This window comes from Pholcus phalangioides, unplaced genomic scaffold (genome assembly GCF_987345545.1).
Source record: "Pholcus phalangioides strain wild (caught in Gottingen) unplaced genomic scaffold, Ppha-v1.0 ptg000008l_1, whole genome shotgun sequence".
Lineage (NCBI taxonomy): Eukaryota > Metazoa > Arthropoda > Arachnida > Araneae > Pholcidae > Pholcus > Pholcus phalangioides.
This window is the reverse complement of record NW_028301601.1, coordinates 22,338,458-22,364,620: the sequence shown is the minus strand read 5'-3', so window position 1 is coordinate 22,364,620 and position 26,163 is coordinate 22,338,458. Positions and strand designations below refer to the sequence as shown.

The window sequence follows — 26,163 nt, the reverse complement described above, 5'->3', positions numbered from 1 at the left end:
TTTTTGGCAATTTTTAGTCTATTCTTTGCACGCTCCATCATTGATATCAGCAGTTTCACCTCGCAGTTTCTTGAACACACTTTCGTGACAAACACGAAAACGGTTCAACCAACCATTTGAAGCTCTAAAGTTGAGGAGTCTGAGTTCTTCAGCGTTTTTCTTGTAGAATCGGGTCGGAGAAACAGGAAAATGCTCACTAAAACAAGCCAATCGTACACGATTGCGTTCACAATGCCATTGACGTAGGGGCTACATAGACTGGGCGGAATTTTTCGAGGACCAGTGGTTGAAGAATACTGCCATAACCACAGTACAGAATGTTCTGGCGATCATAAAAAACTCAATGTAATCATGATCTTTTTGTCTTTTTACGATAACACATGCCAGACGATGGATGAGGAATGATGGATACCCTACAACTTTCTTTATATCAATTTCGATTAATGCCTCCATTGTCCCTGCCCTGGTTAGAAGAAAGACGGCACCAACACAACGCACCGGCGGGGCTGAGGGGGGATTGCGCCCGTGGTGATGTGCCCTGGGATTGGGTGTGGGGGTGTGGTTGTGCTGCTTGGGGGTTGGCGGGATGTTGGTCCCGGCCGGGTGTGCTTTCATGGCCGGCTTGAGTTTTTTTCCGGCACGCCCACGATCTCACGATCAATGAGCTTATATCGTAAAAGCGACAGAGTCTGGGCGTGCTCGGTTCTATACTATACACTGTATATTTTTTCCTTGACGAGAAACGATGCTCCCGTCCTGTAACAAATTGTTCTCTCATATCCACAATAGAAGTTCTTGGGGGTGGGGATGGTAGCGGTGGTCGGGGGGGGTTTCTCCCCTCGCGGGGCGTGTTGGGGCGCTGTGGACCGTGCCTTGTCACGGGTGTCGGGACGGACGGGGAATCGCACTCGCGGTGCTGTCCTGGCTTTGCCGAGTGGTGATGTGCCCGAGGTTTGGGTGTGGTTGTGCTGCTTGGGGGATGTTGGTCCCGGCCGGCTTGAGTTTTCTCCGGCACGCCGACGATCTAACGATCAATGAGCTTATATCGCGAAGCGACAGAGCCTGGGCGTGCTCGGTTCTAAACTAAACTCTGTATATGTCATATAGTACTTTTTATAAATTATACAGATTTTCTGGAATTCTATTCATTCTAGAAAATCCGGGTAATATGGTCACGTTTTTGATGTCCTGTATTTTGTTGGTTAATTATGGTCAGATGTGTTTTATCACTCCTCTAGTTATGCGTGACATCTTCTGGATACGTGGATTAACTGAAATGGAAAAACTTTCCAATTTTTAGTTTGGTCATAACCGTCCTGAACATTCATGTTAAGGCACGTTTTCTGTTTATACATTTATTAGTTACAGTTTCCTATCTGTGCGTTGGGTGATAATTGTTTATATCTCCGATATGGCGCACTATTTCGGTCTACATTTCGGTGATACGAACTTGTGCATAGCGGTGTTTCGAGATGGTAATTATGAGGTTCTCGCCAACGCTGCCGGTGATCGTGTCACGCCATCCTACTTGGCGTTTTCCAATGGTGAGAAATCGGTCGGTTTACCCGCCAAGCAAGGGATGGTGCGCAATTCGACGAACACCCTCACCATGATCAAGACTCTGATTGGTGGAAATGATCCAGATATCGAAGAGGTAGCGAGGACTAGCAAGTGCAAGATAGTCAGAGAAAAGGGTTGGAAATACGAAGTTGAAATGGACGGCAAAAAGGTGGCGTGCAGCCCCTATGATGCCCTGGTGTCTCTCCTCAAAAACATGGCCACCATCGCCAAGAGCAACTGCCACGAAGACAACATACCTGTGGTGGTAACTGTGCCGCTTTCCTTTGACGACGAAGCCAGGGACAGCGTGAGATCAGCAGCATTGGATGCAGGTTTCAACCTGCTCCGCATAATCAGCGAACCGTCTGCAGCTGTCTTGGCATATGATATCGGACAGTCTTCGAATGAAACTTTCAACTGCATCGTGTACCGTTTAGGTGGCAATTCACTCGATGTAACACTGGTGAGAGTCCTGAATGGTGTCTATAGAATCCTAGACAGTGTCGAGTATAGGAACAACGGCGGTCATCTCTTCACTAAAGTTTTGGCAGAATACTGCGCCGGTGAATTCAAGAGACAGTACAAAGCGGACATAATGGACAACAGCCGTACTGTCATCAAGCTTAAGGCCGCCTGCGAGACTTGCAAGCATACGTTGAGCACCGTTGGATCGGCACAGTGCTTTGTGGAGTCTGTTTATGATGGCATAGATCTCAGCGTCAACATCAGTCGTGCCAGATTTGAGTCGTTGATTAATCCACTCCTGGGGAATTGTAAGAAGCCTGTTCTGGAGCTGCTGGAAAGACTGAAGTTGAATGCTGATGACATACGAAAAGTCATCCTCGCTGGCGGCTCTTGCAGGATACCTAAAATACAACAGTTGATGTCCGACATGTTTCCATCTAGCGAGGTTATGTCACACATTTTACCCGATGAAGTTATAGCAGTTGGGGCTGCAAAGGAAGGAAGCGTCATACAAGACGAAGAAGTTGAAGTAACGGAGAATGAATGTAGCATTCACGCATTGTGTCACGATATATGTGCCAGGGTTCTCGAAGACGAAGTCACAGAGAAATTCAGCATGGTTCTCCTTTCCAAAGGGACACCCATTCCCGTTGTCAGCAAGCAGAAGACACTACCCGGCGTCATTCCGACGACATTCCTCCAGATCTACGAGGACATTGAAACGGTCATAGCCTGCAGCAAAGAGAAACTGTTGGCTGCGATATCTATCCCTTGCTTGAATGCCGAAGACATCCACCTGACTGCTGCCGTCATGCAAGATGGAACTCTAGAATTGAATTTCTCCGGCAGTGGATGCTGTAGTAAATCTATTAAGATTGTGCGCGTAGGATGATATTATATACTTTCAGGAATTAATTGAATTTTTTTTTAACCGAAAATAAACTTTATTCAACGGTTATAATGTACTCGGGAAATGGAAAATTTTCTGGCCATTTTCTAAGGAACTTCAGTTTTTGTTTTTTAAGATTGCGTAACGCATCTGTTTGTCTGATGATACTGTACACATTCATGAATATAAAATTGTATTGTTTTGCGAGGAATTGGACGCAGGTTTTGTCTATTGTCAATTTTTGATTATAGTTGTTACCAGGGCTGCAAAATTGAGAAAGGTTGTGTCTTCTAAATCTGGCATGTTAAAACCTCTCCAGTATTTTTTACTCAAATTCGGAACAGCATTAATATAATCCGAAGATTGATTTTTTTTTTTAGCAACTTTTTTTTCGGTGCCACGATAAAAGGCTATAACTGAGCTACAGACGTCAGATCAAAAATAAAACATCCTAGAAGCAACATATAAGATGAACAATATGATTTAGGAATGAATGGTGTGCAAAACCAGTAATAAATATTAAATGTGCGACCTAAAGATATATCTGAAGGGAAACAAAATGTTTCAATCCACGCACTCCATTGTGGGAACCAAGCGGTGTGTACTGTACAAGTGAGGAAGAAAAATGTTTCGATGATTTGTGAAATCAGTAGGCAATACAAAAGTATATTACAACCAGCGGTCTCTATGGTGGGGTGGAGAGAGTTATTTGCAAGGAATAGTGTTCGTGAAAGGAAGAGAAAATAGCAACACCATTGTCGGCTTCTGCAACTTATCGTCTGGGATAAAAAAAAAAAGTCACCAAGAGGTAATCTAGATAAAACTAAAGCTGTGTTCTCCTCCTTTCAATGAAATGTATTTTTTCCTCCCTATTGCAAGAATTTACTAACAGTAGAAACCTGAGCGTTTTGGAAAAAAAAAAGCCCAGGTTTAGTTTTAATTATTTTTATATACTTGCAGGTTTAAACTAGGGTTACCAGATTGGAGAAGGGAGGATGCCTGCATGTGCACCCTTAGCAACGTCACATTTTCCAATTTTCACAACAGATGGTGTCACTATTCTGACCAATGAAACTGGCTACACATTAGGATTAAGAGATTTTTTTTTTTTTTTTTGTCATTTCAGGGATGAGGGGTTTCGCTAAGAAACATGTTTCTCTTCATTGATGTGTTTTTTCCCGCACTTTGGCCCATTGCCGTTAAAATTTACAGGATAAAAGAACCCTAGTAACTTTAGAAACAGGGCAGATATTCTAAACAAGACCAGGATAATATGAAAAAATAGTGTCTGAAAAAACAAACCACAACATCCATCTTGAGGAGCACATTGCTTGCTCATGAACAGCTAATAGAGTACCCGCACACTAAAGTGGGAAGGGACAGAGTGTTACCTCTTCCATTCAGAAATGAAAATAGAATGTACACACTGAATGCCGATGCCTCTGGCAAAAAAAACAGCTCTCCCAAAAGAAAACCTTCTGCAGATAGAGCTTAAACAAGGCTATAAAAGCTTTTAGAAATGCAACGAAAGACAAGGTTCTTTGCCAGAGACAGCCTTAAAGCAATAAGAACTGACCTGACTTAAAAAATGCATTATAGGCAAAGGAAGATGGATCCGTATTTTTTTAGGCATCTGTTTTAGTTGGGAAATTTTATTGTGATGCGAGTGTTTGTTTTTTTGTCAGTATAAGTGGCACCATCGGTTGTGAGAAACTGGAAAAAGCAACGTTACGAAAGGTGAGCATGTAGGCATCCTCCTTTGTTTTTGAATCTAATTTAACCCTAGACCAAAGCAATAATTTTTCCCAACTCATAAAACAGAACCGGTACAAAAAAAACCTAAGAATTTAAACAGCTATTGGTCAATACGCGAGAAAAAAAAACCCATTAAATTCAATGGAGATGTTTCAAAGTGGGGAACCTGAAGAGGACAAATTTTCTAAAATATAGGAGGATGTATGGTAACCCTAGTTCAATCAAATGACGACCTAAGTTCTCAAACCTGTGTGCAGAGTACATTTCACATTCTCAAAGAAAGTAGCTGTCTCCCTTATATAAACGACCTCTACCAACTCCTATGACATTAAGATGCCTTTTAAGAGTGCAGTGGCCAGTAAGTAGACCTGGGGGGGTCTATTACACTGATACCATTTTTGCTAAGCTTCATCAGCTCCTTCTGCCTAAAACTAGGGCAGTCACAATTTATCTCTTTTGCCGACCATCAGTGTTCAGCCAATCTTAGTACTGTTTTCTCCTTGAAAATAATATTTCTTATCAATTCCCGTGATAGTCATTATAGTAGATCATCACCCCCTCCATCAGAAATTTTTTCCTCTCATCGCCCCTCCAACTCAAGTAAACCCATGGGATCCTACGTTAAATCAGTAGGTTCTATTGCCCCCTTTGACCATTCCATCGCCCACCATGGGGCGATATTGCCCACTGTAGTAGATTACGATTTTTGGGACAGGAACACATATTTGATATATATATATCTCATTTGTTTATGGTTTTAAACAACTTTTCTTTTTAAATGAAAGATTTTTTAAACTTCCCACATCAGGGACTGTTTATATAATTACATAGGCAAAACTGTAGCATGAGAGCTGTGAGTGTGCTTGAGTATCCCCTCCGCCAGGTATGTTTGGCATGTGCTGCTCAAGTACACCAGAATTCAAAAAGCAGAACATTTGGCTTTATTTCAGAATGAAGCTCAAGCCGAGCACCACATGCTTCTGAATTTTCTCTTTACTCAAACTGAAAACAGATTCTACCACTATGCATAAATCGGCAACATGGAATGAAACTATCAAAATAATTTCGTGCAATATACCAGGTGTACAAGTATGAAATGCGGATTTCAGAAAACAGATGGTGCACCAATGCAGTTTGAGCTATAAAGATTTGACACTGCACCATTTTGTTATGTCATCAACAAGTGTCAGATGCGCACGAGTGATAAATTAGAAAAGTGTGTGCATAGTGTTGTATTGTTGTGTTCAATATGTCAAAAGTTATACCGAACAAAGAGCATTCGCGGACAGCATTAATTTTTTTGTTTTCATTAGAATAAAACTGCTGCTGAATCATACCGATTACTTCGAGAAGCTTATGGTGAACATGCTCTATCGCAAGATACGTGTGAATGATGGTTTAGGTGTTTCAAAAGTGGCGACTTCGATGTTGCAGACAAGGAACATGGAAAACCGCCAAAAAAAAAAAAGATGTGGAATTGGAAGCATTGTTGGATGAAGATGATACTACACAGACACAAAAACAACTCGCAGAGCAATTGGGCGTTAGTCAACAAGCTCTTTCCAATCGCAATGTGAAATGCTCCTTGACAATGTTCAATGTTCCATCACATACGGCAAAAGCGGTTTGCGGCACGTTGGAAGCAATCAGCTGGAAGTTCTACCCTATGCGGCTTACTCACCAGACTTGGCTCCTTCCGATTACCACTTGTTTGCATTGATGGGCCACGCACTTTCTGAGCAGCGCTTTGGTTCGTACGAAGATGTGAAAAAATAGCTCGAATCGTTCGCAGCAAAAGGGGAAGATTTTTACTGCCGTGGTATTCGCAAATTTCAGGAAAGATGGGGGAAATGTATAACAAGCAATGGAGCATACTTTGAATAAAGCACTTTTTATCATTCTTCCGAATTTAACGTGTATTTTTTTGAAAAAAAATCCGCATTTCATACTTGTACACCTGGTAAACTAAGAGAAATTAATCTTGAAGTGTAATATCTTGTCAAAACAAAACTATTGGGTATAATATAATGGACAAGTAACTATACGATGCCAAATACTGCTATTACTATAATGTATGGACCCACAAGCATAGGGGAAAAAATTTGTATGTACTCACACAGAAAATTACTTTATCTCAAATACGGGGCACACACTAGACAAGCAGTAAAGGATGGTGTTTATTCCTTCCATACAACTTCTGAATTAACAAATTTATATTGAACTGTGAAACATTGTCTCCTGCATAAAAAAAAAATGTTTATTCTTTTTTAACATATCTAATATGACAAAAAAAAAAAAAAACTATTTAAATATACTGATTGCAAGTTTTTGAGTTTAAACCTGTTTTCGATGCTTGTCAAGTCAAAAACCCAACTCTGTGTATAAAAATATTACTCTTTGGTCCCAATGCACTTTTTATGGTGTTATATATAGAGATTCCATCTCTGTATGTATATAATATTAATTTATAACAATACAGTTCTACGGTCCCTTGAGTATCTGTCATTATATAGATGTTTCACTGTATCATTACAAATGTGTAAAAAATACCTTTGCCATACCCTACGATAAGACACATTTGACGTCTAGCACTTCAAACTTTTTCAAATTCTCACAAGCCACACCAACTTCCCGAATACATTTTTCGATAATTTAACAATTTATTACTCACATCTTACGTCACTTTGAAAAAAAAGATTGAAGTTTTTAGATCTAAATTTTGCTGATAATTCTGAACGTGCGGTATACTGCTGTTTGGTAACTATTTTTTTTATTGCCAGAATCGATTTGGTGTTATTTGCTGGGGCTACCAGTTGGACAATATGAACACTCAATAATAAGTACTACTCTGTTATAACCATACCATGCATTTTTGACACCAAATTGGCACATTTTAGCTTGTTTCTTTCTGCATGCAGTGTTAAAAAAATTTTTTTTACAGGTATTACACTAAAGGAAATATTTAACACTAAATCAGAGGCATAGATTCAAAGAAAATTGGCAAGCTAGAAAAGGTGCCAAGTAGTATGGTTATACCTTTGAATCCCATTTTAACGAACACTTTTCAAATCCCCCACATAAGTTTACATAGGAACAATGCAAAAACCTGGAATTCCTTCATAACAAAATTTTATTAACAAAGTGATTTCTCCAGTCTCTTGGAGTTTGTTATAACGGGATTTGACTGTAACTGAAGAGTACCTAATAATAAAGAAAAAAGTTCACAGATGCTCCAGGCATGATGGTGACAAAAAGTAAATCCTATATTGGGAATTAAACCACTCGAAAAAATTCAAACATCTTATGGAAGCTAAGGATGGATGCAGAGTTGAAAAGACTCTACGGAACTATATGGAGCTTTTTGCAATTTTTTCCCACTTTGTCTCTTTTGTTAGCTACTGAAGACAGAACTTATTGCAGTTCTGAAACACGTCTAGCTGTTGTTTTCTTCACATTTTAGGTTAACTTACGTTGCTGTTCTTGTATATCAGATCTGTATCTTCTCAGAAACACACAATGATAAGACTATCTTTCTTTGTCGATCAATTTCCAAGGTGTGTTCCACAAGAATTGAGAGTAAAATCATAAAATGAAGAAATAAAGTTACGAAAAAATAACAAAAACCCCACAATTTGTTTTTTTTCTTCAAAGTATCTTTCTTCAGTTAATATGCAATGGTCCCACCGTTCAATCCACTTTTCAAAGCAAGTAGAGAAGGATTTTTTTTCTGGAAGCTGCCTAAGTGAACCCTGCACAAATGAAATTTCTACCAGTTCACAATGCTTTGCTGTGAACTGGTAGAAATTACAGGTTGTCACAAACTTTTCAAACTTGAAACATATGTTGAATGCAATATTAAAATCATGCCACAACAACCCTCTTAAGTTTGGATCTCGCGTCATGCGATTTTTGGCTGTTTCTAACATTGAAGGAGATGATCTGTGGGAGAATTAAGTTATTTCAGCTATGCAGGGTTCACATACGCAGTTTCCAGAAAAAGTGTTTCTACTTGCCTTGAAAAGTGGATTGAACAATGGTGACAACTGCATATTATCTGAGTGATCACACACATTAAATATGACGAAAGCTGAGTAGAGGGAAGGAAAAACACAGATGGGGAAAAATTTAATATGAACTCAAGGATTGCGCCAATGTGAAATACATGTGCATGGCAATGAATGCAATGGATATTGTTCCGACAGCCTTTACAGCTAGTATGGTCCATGGTCCTAGGCCTGCTCCCTTGATCAACAAGCTGAAAAAAAGAAACTAAATTTAATATTTGTCAGAAAATCAATCTTTGGATCATTTTCTATACAGTTCTTATAGCACTTTTTTGAATCACAGTACATTATAGGAGTAGGTAAATTTTCTATGTTACAGTAACGATTCTTCCTCTGTCCATATGTAGGTCCCTTACGATAATACATTTTTGGAGACAAAAATATTTAACTACAAGACTTTTAAAAGAATGGGACTTTATTCATTCATAAAAAACAAGTCATCATGAACGAAACGATGAACCTCTCCGCCAATTATACAAAGTACCGATGACACACACACTGGGTACAAAGCGAAGATAATTTGGAAAGAAAAGTCACATTCCTCTGTGGGAAATCAAACCACCAACCTCACTTTCTGAGCGTGTTATACCATTAAATTACAGAAGACAGACATTTTCTTTCCTAAGAACACCGTTCCTTTGGGCTGAACAGGACTGCAATAGACAGCCTCCTCGTAATGAAATTAGCCTCCAGATGGCAACATAGACTGAAACGTTGAACCTCTCCACTAATTATACAAAGCACATAGTCATCTGTACTTCGTATAAGTCAGTCCTCATGTGTGAATACATTTTAGTCTAAAACTCACAACCCTCTTCAAATCCCCTTAAATGATCTAATGTTTAAATGCAATGTCAGTTTCTCGTCTGGCTTCTCGTTTTACATCTTCTGCACCTTACATGTCCCATTCAGGGAAAGCACACCCATTACTCTTCTGTGATGAATAGGGCTCGGATTTCTATATCTTTGCATACTTCCTTCCATATTTTGCTATTTTTACGTGATTTGAGCACATTTTCAAAATTTTAAGGTATATTTTGCATATTTCATGATTTTCAATAAAAAGTAATTTTTTTCCTTCCTCGCTATTCCAATCACACTTCTGATTGATTTTTGCAGTTCCGGCCGCTGATGAGAGCTAGGATTTTTATGCACTAATAAAAATGAAACGTCATTGCTGATTGGTAGAAAATTCTGAAACTCAGGTTTTTCAACCAATCAGCAATGACACTAAATTGTTAGAGGATAAAACTATTAGTCCTTCAACGACATTGGTGTGTGGGGCTGTAAATAGATTAATCATTTGAATCGATGTTGGTGAAGGTAACTCGTGGGGGGGGGGGGGGATTTTTTAGCATTTGTGGGAAATTGAATTTTTATCAAATGAAAATAATTATTTATTTTTTTAATTTTGTGCTTTTTAAAGCAAAATACATTACTTGGCTAGATATTTGCACCTATAGATGGCAGCACATTACTTTTGAATTTGTAGGAAAAACTTGCTCAAAAAGGAAATTTTTGAGGGAAATTGTCTCGAGATTAGTTACTGAAACAAAGAATTTTCTGTTCATACAATTAGTAGTGGTTCAAAATAGTTTAGAGAGCATCAACACTTCTCATTATATTATTTTGCTAAAACTAATGTTATTTGAGATAAGATTAAAAAATTTTAGGACAATATTTTTTGCTTTATAGGGCATATTTATATATTTTTTAAGAGCGTAAATGCATATTTTATAGAGCATTTTTAGAAGTTGTTAGAGCATAAAAATCCTAGCCCTAGTGATGAAATTGCTTAAGAGCTGCCCACATCTATTTCACTGCCAGTCATATTTTCCACCACCAGCATGTCTAGGTGACGATGCTCTCTCCAATCAGCAAGCTCTTGGACATAGTATCCTGGTCTTAGGGGTCTGCTATTAACTATTATCTTCATTCCTCATAGCTTCACTATCTGATACTGATCCAATCAGACTTCCTTTAGTGTCACCTTCTAGGGGACTTGACCAGTGTCTGAAGTGTTCATGCATATATACTAATATTTTGGTCTTGTATTTTGATGTCTTCTATTTCTACTCCCGCCACAGAGTATTCCGTTTTTGTCACCTTCACCACGACCTTCAATCTCATAACTGTTGATCTGCATATTTCTATAGCTGTCACTTACAGATCTGCGAAAGAGTTTCTGTCAAAAGGATGACTCATTGACCCTTGTTGTCCATCACCTTTGACATTGTGACTGCCACCATCTCTGCCATGACTAGTTTCATGCTTGGGTAGTGGTCCTGTGAGCATTGTCAAGGGACTCATTCACCTTGGCGATAACAATGGTCAGCTACTACTTTTGTCAAAGGAAGTTTGACAAAAGTAGCATTTGGTCCGGTCACATTCACTGCCTTGTTCCCTTTCTTATATCCTGTGATTATGCAAAATCTTTCATTTATGGCATTCACAGCAACATGTATATCATTTCAGCAAAAATACATGAAAAATATACAATTCTCTCAATCAAACGTTACTCTAGACAAAATTTTCACTTGTATGAGATATCTTTTCGATGCCCCCTCTAGTGTATTATAAGTTGCACTGGAGAAAGAAATGAAGAGCAGTCGACATTTGATTTAACGGGCTAATAGCACGTCAATGAAATCACTATTTTTTTAACACGTATTAGAAAAATTGTTTCAAACATGTCCATATTAACACTGCAATTTTGAAATAAAACATTCGTAGCAATGCCGGGACAAATTACACAAACTCTTTATCCCTGGATTTGGTACCCATATAAAATGACATGCACGGCACTAAAGTTGCCCTTACCTGCACCCTATAGTTTCTTTTACATTTTTCAAAGTGTCTTAATAATTAAGGAGTGGAAAAACATCAATGACAGTTTTGCAACGCTGGTGGAACTGTAATAAGCTGATCAGCATTCTATCCCAATGACAGCCATTGAGTATACATGTCTATAGCAGCAGAAATGACAATAAAGCTCATAAACTACAGAAGCAATAACTAATTTTGGAAACAACTCACTCGACAGTCAGAACTCTATAACAGCTGAGCGTCAATAGGATTAAGACGATCGGAACATGACTCTTCTTCAGATCGTTCCGGCTCCATAACCACACTAAGGTAGCGGTAGTGATGTGATGTACCTTTTAGAGATGAAGTAAAATATCTTGGAACCTTGTAGAACATGTTCATACACACAAAGAAAATATTGTCAAAAATATTCAAATAGACAAATATCAAAAGGTGATGGATACAGTCAAGACTGAAATAAGGATCGACTTAAAAAATGTCATAAATTTAATGATTTTTTTTGTTCACAATTGGTTTTAAAGAATTGATAGTGCTATAACAAGTTTGCATTGCATTGAATCACGGTTAAATATATTGTAATCAGAAGGGACTTGCAGGAACACTGCACATGTAGGCACGTGTGTGATCATCAAAAACCAACATTTTTTATGACAAACTGTTAGTTGTGGCCGACACTTGCGATCAGCATGTTTAACACTTTATATAGTTAATCAAATCTGAAACTGGTGCTTGCTATTTGTGCAGCCATAGAGCATAAGGTTTTCCAATATAGAGGTTGTTTCGCGACACTGGGCAAACTTTCCCCCCTCCCTCCTATTTTAATTTCTTCAACAATTTTTTATTGTTCGTTATAGTGATTTAAAAAAAGAATTGTTGAACAAGTTAAATATGGTTCATTCATCATGCTGGCATGTAACTAAGTTTAGGTTTCCTTGTACTCAAAGTTGATATTAACCATCCTGACATTAAGGGGGGGGGGGTGCAGGGTCATGATGAACTTGCTGCTGGATCAGCAAGTGAAGCAAGCCGTCATAGCAAAATAAAAGCAAAATCTTTAATTAATTGGTAATCAACCATGGCATTTATTGTTATTTACACATGGTCATTTGGACACTTTCTATGTTTCCACAAGCCTCTCATTTGTATAATCCCTATATTGAAGATCTGTTCACTGAAATTTTCTGGCGATAAATTAGAAAGTAGGAATGCTATATCAAGGGTTCGACTACATGGTGTTCTTCATTCCTGATTCAACAATTTCGTTGAATGCTGCAAATAAAACTGCCAGTCCTATCCCAAATTTTTTGGAAAAGGATTCAACTGAATATTTGTTACACTTGTTTCCAAACAGTATTTCCCTACTTATTCCATGGCACATCTTTAATCAGCAAGAAGGGCCCCCAATATATACATTGGGAAAGGCGACGGAATAAATTGATCTGGGGATGTGGCCTGTCTGTGGAATCAAGTTTGTTAGCGGGTGTAACAGGTAGGGCAGCAAACCGGTTCTGGTGCTGTTGATAGATCGTCGGAATGGTAATTCGAAGGTTACTGGTTTGATTTCAGCTTGTGACATCTGTTTAGGTCACTGTGTTGGTCGAGTGGTCATTGATGAACTCGCGCAGCGAACACCGAACACCTGGGTTCGAACCCCACTGCTGAAGTTGGTTTTTTGTGATTCCCCACTTAAAGATGAAAATGCAAGCTGATCTCAACTTCGAAAAGTCTCGCCAGAGAGAGCAATGAGCCTATAACGGCACAAATATTCAATCTTCACACTTCATTCAAAATTTGAAACAGAGATGGCAGCACCAAAAATTCTCACACAACACTACACAGACAGTCAGATCGTTAGGTACACATACACACTCACACCACAACTCAATTGGTAGTAAATTGCCCATGGCAATAGATCAGAGTTGTGCTCAGTTTGAAAGGAAGAAAAAGTAGAGTGGTAAGATTATCTCATGCCCCGAGGGTGCAATGAAAACTGAAAGTTTGATAGTCTTTGCTTCATTAGAACACAAAGTCTGGTCTCAAAAATTTGATGACTTTCTCTTAGGTCTGTTGTATGTCTATGAACAATAAGGTCGGAACACATTGATGAGAAGTAAACCATTATAAGCAGGAGATATGCTAAAGTGCACAGATGCAAAACCTTATACCTTGGGCCAGACATGCTATAGGCCTATTTCTGCCTCTTGCAGGCTACTACTACACCACACATGTACCTCATCCATATTCCTCTGCGGAACCTCTAATGAATTGGTACATGTGGGAATGTGCGTGTACGTGTAGTGAAACCCGACGTGAAGTTTGTTTCTGTGTAATGCTAATTATGTCTATGCTGCCATCTGCCACCAGTTTTTCTAGCTATGAGTGAAGTGTAATGATTGAATCATTTATCGTTGTAGGCCTGTTGCTCTGTGGCGAGAACTTTTTAAATGGGGAGATCAGCTAGCATTTGCGCCTCGAAGTTGAGAACTCTAGAAAAATAACTTCAGCTGACCACCACTGCAGCGATGGTGAGGTCCATCATTATGACCACTTGACCACCACAGCAGCCCTCTCGCAGGCTGGAAAATGGTGACCATATGACTTGTATTTTACGAGACATTCCTGTAATTTTATCAATCCCAAATTTTTCATACAATGTCCTGCTTTTTCCCTTATACTCAAACTTCTCAAATCGAGAATTAAGGTTACTTTCATATGACTTACAGATTATATTACAATAATTTTGATTATCATAAACAATTACAGTCACATCAAAATATTTGTCAAACATCTACGTTTTTTCTTGAATTACATTTTTACCCATTACGACTTACGGCAGTAGCCCTCCAGTCCCCATCATTGGTGATTTTTCAGCAATTTCAAACAACTGTTGGTGACCTTTCAATCTTTGACAATTGTTTGTCTGTTATTGGCAACATTACTTGCCTTTGACAGTTTTTTTGGCAGAAATTTGAAACTTTATTCGCATCTCATAATTTTGTTTTTGGCTGTCATTGCAACATTACTTGCTGCGACAATTTTTAATGGCTGTAATTTACATTGTCCTGTACGTATCCTGATTTTCCATATTTTTTTTTTTATGAAGGAGGTACGGTCAGCCTATGCATTTATCCAGTTGTGCATATTAATACTTTTCGAACACCTTTCGCAGGCTAGATTGAACCCCTTTGACGGGCTGCATTTGGTACGCAAGCTGGAGGTTGTGCACCCCTGCAACAGTGCATCAAATACAAAATTTTAAAAAAACAGAGCATACTGTGGGATGCAGGAAATAAATTTTTGCTTTAACTCCATAAGAACCCAGGCCAGAGTTTAAGCTAGATAAAAAAATTCTTTTCGCAAAAAAGGGGAGAAAAGCTTTAGCAAAATGATACAATGTTAATGTAACTATTGATGGTTCAATGTCTACCAGTTCCAAACCTCCTGCACACATTTTTGCAAAAGTGGCCATCACTTCTTTCGCATTTTGCGAAAAATGTGACCGTAGCTTAAACCCTGACCCAGGTCAGTTATAAGTGGCATCACAGGTAAGAATGAAATTATCAAGATGACTTTCAAGAATAAGTTAGTTCAGCATTTTCTTTTGAAAAGTATGAAATCACGCAAATAACAATAGGATGCACAACTACAATATGATAAGCATCAAAGTTATAGCTTTCACATGTGAATCATGTATTTAGCGCCAACAGCATTTGGAAAGGTATACAAACATTTCTACTTACAAGACTGATATTTGAATCGAAGCTCATTTGCAGGTACTTCCAATCGAATTCTATGCCCCTTGCTCCAACCCAAAGAGGTATGAATCGCGTCATGATCAGTTCCGCAGACGCCCAGCCCAATCCTGCGACGAGGAATTTTGTCTCGCCTTTACCAGCGAATTTCGTCATGACAATATGGAGGCCGATAAGATCTGCTATATCCACTGTGTTTTTCATGAATTCCTGAAATTGGAAAAATTCCTTCAATTGAGAAAATATTTTTTTCAAGCAACACAAAATATACTAAATCAGCGGTTCTCAACCCTTTTTGACTCGCACAGAGCCCTTTTCAGTACATAATTTTTATACTGGAGCCCTGTTTGACTCGAGGAGCCCTTTTTGTATATAGTTTTTATGACGGAACACTGTAGGCCTATTCTTTTTAAATTTATCTATCAAATTCACTTATTTTATTTTCCTCAAGTCGCTGCGGAGCCTTTAGGAAGTGCACACGGAGCTCCAAGAGCACCAGTTGAGAACTGCTGTACTAAATAAATAACTAACTAAAGTGCAGTTAATTCCATCCACAAAAATTAGTGTTTTTATGGATGGAATTAACTGCACTTTAGTTTTAGTTTCAATGTGCGATTTGCACTTTAGAATGGGTACTTCCCCTAAGTATTGGTTATACATAGTGGAATAGTAAATCCAACGGAATATTTATAAGTTATTGTTATTACTAATAATTAATTCTGGCATAACAAAAGTGAAATTGTTAATCAATCATTAATCAACAATTAGTGATTATACTGAATCCAACTGGTTTTATGACAATTAATTAGTGTTAGTAATCATTAATTAGTTAAAACAATAAAAGCAAAATCATAAATTCTCAATTAATGGTAATTAATGATTATACTAAAACAAGAAAGAAAAACAAAAACAAACAACAGCAGAGCTTTTGTAACAATTATTGTTTTTCCAATCATTACTTACAACATAATAAAAGCAAAATTAATTATTTACGATTAATTAATTATGTCGCACGGGATCCTGTGTGAATCATTATGAAGATAATCACTATAGTGAGAGCTGTGTGTGCCGCTCTCTATGGTCACAGCCTTTATGGGACAAAGCCCCCCCCCCCTTACTCCCCTGTCTCACTGCGTTCATGGTTGCGGGACGACCCTCTAAACCTCTCTGACTAGTAGTTTGGTAGAGTGAATGGTGCAAAATAACTGGTATTACAACATAATATGCAATCAGTTTATTGTTAATGAATTATGATTATTAATTAATAAGTGTCAGGAATAATGAAGTTCATGTTGGTTAACTGACTCATTAAAAATGGGCTTTTACTGTTTGAATAGATCAATTATAGAGGTTAATTATCATTCGTTAATTATTAATTTATAACTGTTACATAATCATAACTAAAGACTCCCAATTAAGTTGTAATTAAACACAGATTTTGGAAGGGATGGAATGAACTTTACTTTAGTTCGGATGATATCCACTGTGAAACGGATACTTTGCACTTTCAATACAAGCGCAAAATATTTTCAATCTGTTGCTTCACGAGCACTAAGAGTGCTCATGTGCAATTTTGTGCTTGCAGGCACTTGATCAGTGCTTCAATTAAACACCCTCTAAAAAAAAGGGTGTTCAAAAGATTACAATTATGCAGATTTCGGGCATAAGTCTATCAAGGTTAAGGGGTGCTCTTCGTTTGACAATGGGTGCACCTAGTGGGCGCAACTCTAGAAAGGTTGTAGACCCAGTACTGATTTACGCATGTATTATTTTAATTCAGGAGTGTATAAAATAACACATGTTAGAGATTTGTCCATCCAGTCCTGCTGTGAACCTGGTCCAAGGAGGATCCCAAGCAGTCCGTGGACCCCTGGTTAAGAACCTCCCAATGAGTTATGGTATTCATATACTCACACTTATTACTTCCAACCTGTTGAAGTTGGTGATTTCGTAAGCTGGAAAGAAAGTGGCCAGAGTCAGCATCTTGCACAGCTGCGTGAACATGTAGATGGCGCCGGCCTGAACACATTTCCAAAACACTCCATACTCGGCACTGGACAAAAAAAAATTAAATTAAAAGATTTTATAAATAATTTTAAAGCCCTTTACATAACGCACATAGACCACAGCTTAAAGTACAGTCGATGATATTGAACTCGTTGATTCAAGTTGAAAATCATATTAGAAATAGATTGAATTGAAATCTTACAGCCCGGAAAATTTGTAGGTCATGAAGTACGGGACGTAGGACAAGGCTACGCAGTTTCCGAAATGAAATAACGTCATTTTTTTTGTTGATGTAAAACTCAAAATTTGGATCAAAGTTCCAAAGCAGTTCCCCCTTTTATGTAAACAAATCAACGACCATCTCAAGTTCTGTCTCACGGAGTAACAAAGTTGCCAGATTCTCTAAAAACATCCCGAGGAAATAATTTTCAAACATACCCGAAAAAATACCCCAAAATATTTCACTTGTACTGCCATCTAGGAAAGATCATACGAACTATAGTTCAGTTGTAATCTAGACCAGTGGTTCTCAACCGGGGGCCATGGCCCAGTGGTATTGGGATACCTCAAGGGAGACACGGAAGAAAATGGAAAAAAGGGACCATGACAGGTGGTTTGGAGGGCTTCAGAGGGCTGAGAAGAAAAATTAAGGTGTGAAGAAATAAAGCTTTTATATTAGTGACTATATACTTGCAAAATCCAACAAAACCACCCATAAAACCAGGGCCGTCTTAGGGCATAGACCTACCCGGGCCTCACCACCTACATTTTGCAACAAGTTCCCTAGAAGTTTTTCGTAGATCCCTGGCTAGATTTTCACAGACCCCTTTCTCTATATTGAATTTTATAGTTTGAAAAACAAAAAATGCTGAAAACCATATCAGGCTCCCGGCTGCAGCTCTGACTGTCCCACTCTTGTGAGGGGTCATGCCCGGGGCCCTCATGTCCATAAGTAAGGTAGGGACATTTTGATATTTGTATAGTACAATAAATTTTGAAAATAAGTGTGAAATGTGTAGGCTGTTTATTTCCAGCTAAGTAATGGACTAACATAGCATCACTTTGCCTGGGGGAGGGGGTGTGATATTGAGACGGTTCTGGTAGAACTCGGACTAGTGGGGACATCAATTAATTCTAGGCCAGTGGTCTGGATGCCAATTTTCTTTGCAAAATTTTCGTTCAGTATAAATTCAATGAAAAAATTATTTCAATACGTATAAAGGATCTTGCTTCTAGATGAGAGTTGAAGACTCAGAGTAAGACAGGGGGCCACGAGAAAAAAAAATGGTTCAAAGGGGGCCACGGGCAAAAAAAGGTTAAGAAACACTGATCTAGACCATTGGTTCTCAACCTGGGGCCATATGGTTCCCCTTGTGGTCCTGGGATATTGTAAGGGGGTCACGTGAGAATATCAGAAGAAAGGTGATCCACCACAGGTGGTGAAGGGAGTCATAGAGAGCTGTGAAGAGAAAAAAGCTTGAAAAGTGAAGCATGGTTGAAAAGTATTACTGCTTTCAGAATACATCAGATCCGTCCATAGAACCAGGACATCTTAATCCTTGGGTCTATGTGGGCATGGCCCGGGTCTTCATGTCTCTAATGGAGAGAGGGGAGACATCAGTATATGGGATCTGGTACTATGATTTTCATGTGAAAGCTGTTATTTCCAGCTATAAGTATGGAGGGCCGCCAGAGCAACGGTCGATTTATCATGCAGGTTCGTTGGATCGTCCCGTATTTTACACAGACCGGTTTTTACCATATAATTTGACTGCTGGGAGAGATGATAATCCACCATTTGAATCCGTGCCTAGCCAGGATTCCACAGATTGATAAGATTTATTAAAATTTCATTCATAATAAAAAAAAATAGAAAGTATCTCACTCTTGGATGAGGGTAGAGGGGGCCCTGGGTAGGACAGGGGGACCACGAGAAAAAAATATGATCTATGGGGGGGGGGGGCACGAGCTGAAAAAGGTTAAGAAACACTGATCTAGACCAATGTTTCTCAACCGCCAGGCATTGACATCAGTCAAACGGGGACGTCAATAGATTCATTTTTTACCCATTTATACCTCATTAGAAGTGCGTATGACCAACACCTTCTAGAGCAAGGCTTCTCCTTTAGAAGGTGTTGGTATGATCGACCCTTCTACTCACATATTAAAAATGAACTGGGCCGCGGGCTTCCAAAGGTTGAGAACCACTGATCTAGACTAGCGGTTTCCCAAATACTTATATAGTCGTGGAACCCCGGAAATCTTGGTCTCTGACATGGATCTCCGTAAATATTTGTTTCGGCCATGGACACCCATACATATTTGGGTTTTTCATGGACCCCTCGTACATGTTATTGGTGTCTGCCATGTACTCCGGAAATATTGTGTCTGCTATGGACCCCAGAAATGTTGGTATCTGCCATAGACCCCCGGGAACATTGGGGGGGGGGGGTCTCCCATAGACTCCTTACACCCACCCCTATCGATAGCAGTGGAAACTACAGTCATCTATCGGCGAGAATGTTGTCGAAAAAAGGGGGACAGTTTACCCATAGTACCACTACGACGTGGGCAAATAGTCCGTAGACACTAAAAATGAATAAAAACAGGAAAAAGAAATAAAAAAAACAGTTTGCAGGGCTAGGTCACGGGAATTTTTTTGACAGGCGAAAAACACCCCTCAAAACAGCCGATAGGTGGCGCTGGTATGAGCGACTTCGGTGGAAATATGTAAATAAGACGGTTTTAAGAACTTGCTCTCCTAATCCACAAGCAGTTCACCGTTGTAAACCGTGTACGTGGACCGGCTGCACTCTGCCGTTGCTGGATTTGTGACTCGCCTGCAATGTGTTATCCCATGTGGTGGTGGTGTTGATCATGCGGAACACATACTGGTGTAATAAACGATTTGGAGGCATTCTGTTCGTTATTTGCGTATCTTTTCTTTGACTTGTGTACGTTAGCGCCGCCTATCGGCTGTAATTTTAGTTTTTTTCCTGTCTTAAAAAAATTCCCGTGACCTAGCGATGCTAACCCTGCAAACCGTTTTTTTTTATTTCTGTTATTTTTTCGGTTTTTATGAATTTTTAAAGTTTCTACGGACTTTTTGCTCACCACATATAATAAATGGGATGGATACAAATGTTTTATCTTATTAAACGTGGTGCGATAGTAATGCTATCTACTGGACTGCAAAAGAACTAAAACGTTTCATATCCTCTACCAAGAGATGTCACTACAATTTCAATTTTTCTCAAATCTTAATAGTATCACTACTTCAGTATACCAACGTTGCACCGGCGGTTTTTTGTGCATCAACTCTGATCTGCTTTATTTTCCAGTCACCTCGAAATATCTCGTTTTCTAAAAACGCGTTGAAGTTGCTTTTGCTGTGAAACATGTTATCCCCCCCCCCCACAATCAATCAACTGCCAGTGGGCGGAGTCAGCTCTTAGATAAGAGAAAGATCGAGGAAAAATAGAGCAAGGAATAACACGCTGAGTATCAATAATACGAAAAGATTTTTTTTTTCCAAAAAAGGTAATTTTTTCCTCCTAGAAAGCCACACATGCCATAGCAGGCGTTTTTGTAACGTAGTGAGGAAAACAAAAACGATACGTGGAGTAAATTTTCTTGTTGTGGGGGAAAACGGTTATCAGCTCGCAATCGGAAAAACAACAACAATTCTTCTTGAAAATAGGTGGCAGTTTGTGATGTTTCAAACTATAAAACGGATACTTTGCCACTTGGAAACTGATATATCCCACTAATTATTTGTTTTAATGGAATACTAAATCCAATGGAGTTTTCGTAACGATTAATTATTGTTATACCAGAAATTCCTAAACTTGATTATAAGGGCGCATGCATCTTCGACCATGTATTTTACACAGCTGGTCCACAACACTAACGATGGGCAACAATTGTTTCCCAACCAAAACAGAATCACTTTTAATTTGTGCAAATTTTTTTATAACGCAGCTTTTCAACGAAAGGCATTTGCTATATCAAGCATTGAGTGTTGTTTCACCTATTTTATTTGTTTCTGAATTTAAGACGAATGTATTTCCCAAGGGCAGTCTTAACGCAACGGAACCTCTACGATGACGTGCGGATTTTCTGGTTCCCAAATTCGGCAGTTGTGAGTATTGACTGTACCATCCAAGTGAAAATGCGCTTCCCCTGTCCACAGGGTATTCCAAGGCCATTCTAAATGGACCTCACCGCGAGCTAGAAACTGCAGTGAGAACCGGAGTCGGGAGTCATAATCATGTGGAAGCAACCGCTGCACAAGAAGTAATGAGCGGAATGTCTCCAAACCGTATTTCATCTAACAGCCTTCATCAACTATCAAGGATTCCGAGCGAAACTTTGGAAATCCCTGTTTTAGGGCCTTTTGATCAGGGCTTTGCCAGGAGCATCCTCCGGTGACAGATTTATAGTTTTATCGCTTGTGGGTTACTTTACCGCACAGGCTGTACAAATGTTTCTGCCCTCCTTCTATTCTAGTCTAGTTTACTTGACTAGTACTCATTCCTTCAAATTAACCACCCTGCACTATGACCCGCCAAGTCATTCTTTTGGTGGTTTACATGCTTTCACATCTTCACTGTTTTCGTCCCTCACTCACCGGGTCATCCGTTTGGTCACACACATACTTGCGCACTGTTTTGGTCACTAACATGCTTGAACACTCTCTAGGTCAGGGATTTCCAACTTGAAACTTCTCGTGGAATCTTTGATGGTTATAAGGCTGTTCCGCGGAATTCTTGATGATAATGAGGCTGTTCTACGGAACTCATGCCAAGGTGGGATTCATGTGTTAAAACCAAGGTCATTAAGATGGCCCTAGGTGCCCCGTACAGTACACGTGAATTATGAAATTCAAGAATAATCAGTTCGAAAAAAAAACATCGTTTTTATAATTTATGATTTCCTGATAACAAGAGCGGATCCAAATGGGGCGATCCCAAGAGCAGAATAAATATGGGGTAAATTTGTCTGTCCTGTAAAATAGGGGAGAATGATACACGATAAGTCGTTTCTCCGATACACCGCCCTGTATCTGTCTACCTTCGATCCATTCGCAACTGAAGATCTCTGTCTTTGTTCCATTCGAAGCCGAAGATATCTGCCTCCGTTCCATTCACAGCTGAAGATGCTTGCCAATCCTCAATTCGCAGCTGAAAATGTCTGCCTTCGTTCCATTCGCAGATGAAGATATCTGTTTCCGCTTCATTTGTAGCTGAACATATTTTCTTCGGCTCCATTTGCAGCTGAAGATGTCTGCCTTCGCTCTATCGAATCTGAAGATGTCTGCTTTCGCTCAGGCGCGGATCCAGTGTGGAGGGATAGGAACAATCGCCCCTTCTAAGAGCCGAATAATATGTGAAATTATGTCTGTCCGTAAAATACGGGCGGGATGATTCAAAGAAATTACGCAAATTCGCCCTTACTGGCACATTGTTCTGGATCCGCGTTATGCCCCTCACAAGAATGTGGCTGACACCCCCCCCCCCCCCGGAACGATTCTTATCTTTTTTTGTTTTTCATGCAATAAATTCACTACTTTTGGGCCCTTGAAAAATTTGACAAAAGGACCCGCCAAAGATCCAAACCTAGGGGGCCCCGCTGCAGGATGTGGGGGGGGGGGGGCTATGATCCGCGTCTGCCAGATGTCCTTATTTATGGTGTGATTTTGATGGATGTACAGACTCCATTTGACATCACGTTTAATTTTAGTGGACTCAGACTTTTAATGAAAGAACGTCCACCGACAGGAAATTTATTTCCCATTAATAAATGGTCATTGTTTAATGAAGTTAGAATTTTCTCAGCAAATAAATAACCTTGCGAGTTGTCACGTCTTCTAGACACTACCAAAAACCATATCTAATTGTCAAAGTAAGGATAAGCTGGTGAAAAGTTGAAAAGTGTTCCGGAACATACTGCGGAGACCGACGCGAAAATGATACTGAAGTTCAAATATAACGCAAACTGATGTAATCATCGGTTCTGAGGACAACTAATCAGTTCGACAACATCAACCGCGTGAATTCTTCATAGTCGATTTGGCCGTCGCCGTCGGTGTCCCCTTCTCTGATCATTTGCTGCGCCTCGGCTTCAGTGAGTTTCTCGCCGAGGTTGGTCATGGCGTGCCTCAGCTCCTCGGCCGTTATGAACCCGTCGCCGTCCGCGTCGAAGACGGAGAACGCTTGCCTGATGTCCTCGTCCGTCAGCATCTCTCTCATCCTCCTGGTCATGAGGGTCAAGAACTGCGGGAAGTCTAAGGAACCGCTGTTTTCGACGTCCACTTCCCTGATCATGTCCCGGATATCGCGTTCTGTCGGGTTAAGGCCTAGAGTCCTCATGACGGCGCCTAGTTCTTCGGTCGATATCTCGCCGTCGCCGTCTTCGTCGAATAAGTTGAAAGCTTCCCTGAAGTCGTGGAGTTGTTCGCGAGTCACATGTTCGTGGGTCGGTTGTCCTTCGGTCATCCTTCGTTGGACATTTTAATCAGAAATAAACATACACTACATTAGGAGTCACCACGTGTCAAATCTAAGAAGAAAACCGCCTGAATCTTCTGAGTTTACGCCCGTAATTGCTTATATTTTCTCGAAAACGAAATTCCACCGACCATTCATCGATTTGAGATTGTAGTTGGCTGTTCAACGGCTTATTTTTTTTTCTCCTCAAGCTGGAAATTGGTAAATACCTTATTCAAGTACTGCATTTTCAACGACTTATGCTACCATCAATGTGATTTACATCGTGATAGTTATTTGGTGAGGTATGACAAAATACTATTAACTGTGTGTTGTTTTGGGAGAGAAAAAATTAACAGAGCTGGAATTTGGAAAGAAATGTCAAGGTGGGCCCGCAGGCAATACGTCGCACGCTATTCTCTGGGACTTACCTTCTCTTGTACCTTTCGAAAACTTCTCATATCGAAGGGATACAGTTGACGCCGCTTATTAGAGAATCACGGACAATGTTGTCATTCCGGCATTGCTATCACTTTTGTAAAGAACGGAACGGACCAATACCATATCATGGGGAAAAAAGTCGTTTAACTCGTTTATAGTTATTGAGAATTCGGATAATCTTATCATTTTTTTCGTCGAAAGTTTTTTTTTTGTGCATTCTGAATCTAAGGTTCAACTAAAGGTAGTTTTTTCCCAGTTAAGTTATCGTTATGAGGCTGCAAGATTGTACGTGTGGTGCTGCTTTTCAATGGCTTTCCTGTAGTGAACAATGCCGTCTTAAAGCATGGGCCTACCCGGGCACGGTCTGGGGGCCTCAAGAGAAAAGGGGCCTCAAAAAAATGAGCCTTGATTGAAATTTTCAAGAATTTTCCAGGTAGGGCATCAGAAATATCACTCGGCCCGGGGCCCATGATGCTTTTAAGACATCCCTGATGGTGAAGGCTGATGTGTGTCAAAAACCCCCTTTTCTTCAGTTCTTGATCAGTTCCTTTCAGTTGATCAGATTCAAATGTCTTTCACATAAAAAAAATGGAAGACGATTGAACATTATCACCGATTCCCTTTTACCATACCTTCAGACCAGGCAGGATGTATGGTCACCGGTGCATAAAAACTGAACTTTTCGGATATGGTTATCATTTGGTTATTATTATCAGAAACCCCGAGTCCAGATGTGATCACATTAAGCTGCGTGGATTGTATTTACATGGTATAGTAGATAGCACATACAGAATCCACCTCAGATGATAGTTACAGTATCCCATACAGACTGACAGACATGACCGCTGACCGCCCAGAGAGTATCCCATACAGTTAATTCTCAGTTTACGAACGGCTCGGGTTGTGAACAATTCGTTTTACGAACTTGTCTCGGCATACGAACATGCCACTAACAAAATTCTTCGAACACGGAGAACGGACTGAATCCTGAGCGAAAAATACTTCACTTCCGGACTCAGTAACATTATTTCTATATCCTACATTGCTTAGTTCTTATTGAGAAAACTTGGCAGTAAATGATTCATAGCACCATGAATTCGGATAAGGGGATATTGTGGCCAGATATTACATTGCATTCAGAGATTTTGGAGCTTTAACATTCCATTTCTTTTATATGTTTCATATTTTTTCAGTGCTAGTCTGATGATTTCCATTGGTTTCACTCACTTTTACATCAGAAATCTTCGGATTCCCAAGAACAGATCAGTTCATTTTAAATGACGCATTTAGATGCATATTGGCAAACACTGCACACAGAGACATATTTACGGTGTAGGAGGTGCTAAGCAGGCTATAGTGTAAAGAGGCTAACTTGGAAAAATGAGCAGTCAACAAAAAAACTAGACTAGAGAGTTCAAGGGCAGCAAAATCTGTGTATCCCACAGGCGGTAAAACCAGAAGCCTCGGAGATATACTTGTGGCGACGAATATTCCTCGAGATGGCAGTCGTGTCGCGCGCGCCCACTTCGGCTCTACTAGCTAAAACGCGCACACGTTTCTGACCGATGTTCTCGGATGTACTGTATAATATTGTAGAGTCTTCTTCTTGTTGTTGTTGTATCAGTCGGTCGCTTGATTCTCGCTCTCAAAAGTTAATTAAATAAATGTTAATTATTTGTTAACTGTTGACCATGTTATTACATCACGGAATTAAACATCAAATAGCTGAACCAAATAGCTAAACTGGTGACAACCGGCCGTTCAATATGGATATTATCGCACCTGCTTCACTTTCGTTTATCAGCACCATGTGGTCTTCTCATTAGCACGGATTTTTGCCGTTAATATTTTTCAGGTAGGCGAAACTTTTATTTCACGTTCAACAATTTAGTGAACTGAACTGCTCTTAATCGATC

The 26,163-nt window shown here is 39.6% G+C and overlaps 2 protein-coding genes and 1 pseudogene across 2 annotated transcripts; 1 reads left to right on the top strand and 2 right to left on the bottom strand.

Moving 5' to 3' along the window:
• Positions 1 to 1,316: 1,316 nt before the first annotated feature.
• LOC149084006 (heat shock 70 kDa protein 14-like) lies at positions 1,317 to 3,125 on the top strand. Its single transcript, XM_089234351.1, has one exon. It carries the CDS (start codon positions 1,412 to 1,414, stop codon positions 2,915 to 2,917), a length of 1,506 nt encoding a protein of 501 aa, XP_089090477.1. The 5' UTR covers positions 1,317 to 1,411; the 3' UTR covers positions 2,918 to 3,125.
• Positions 3,126 to 8,777: 5,652 nt separating this feature from the next.
• On the bottom strand, positions 8,778 to 17,693 carry LOC149084005 (BOS complex subunit TMEM147). The gene is made up of 5 exons (XM_089234352.1): positions 17,521 to 17,693; positions 17,226 to 17,364; positions 15,300 to 15,521; positions 11,770 to 11,891; positions 8,778 to 8,924 (listed from the first exon to the last, which is right to left on the bottom strand). The coding sequence occupies exons 1-5, from the start codon at positions 17,595 to 17,597 to the stop codon at positions 8,795 to 8,797; spliced, it is 690 nt and encodes a 229-aa protein (XP_089090478.1). The 5' UTR covers positions 17,598 to 17,693; the 3' UTR covers positions 8,778 to 8,794.
• Positions 17,694 to 23,347: 5,654 nt separating this feature from the next.
• Positions 23,348 to 23,815, bottom strand: LOC149084004 (neo-calmodulin pseudogene; annotated as a pseudogene).
• Between the last annotated feature and the right edge of the window lie 2,348 nt (positions 23,816 to 26,163).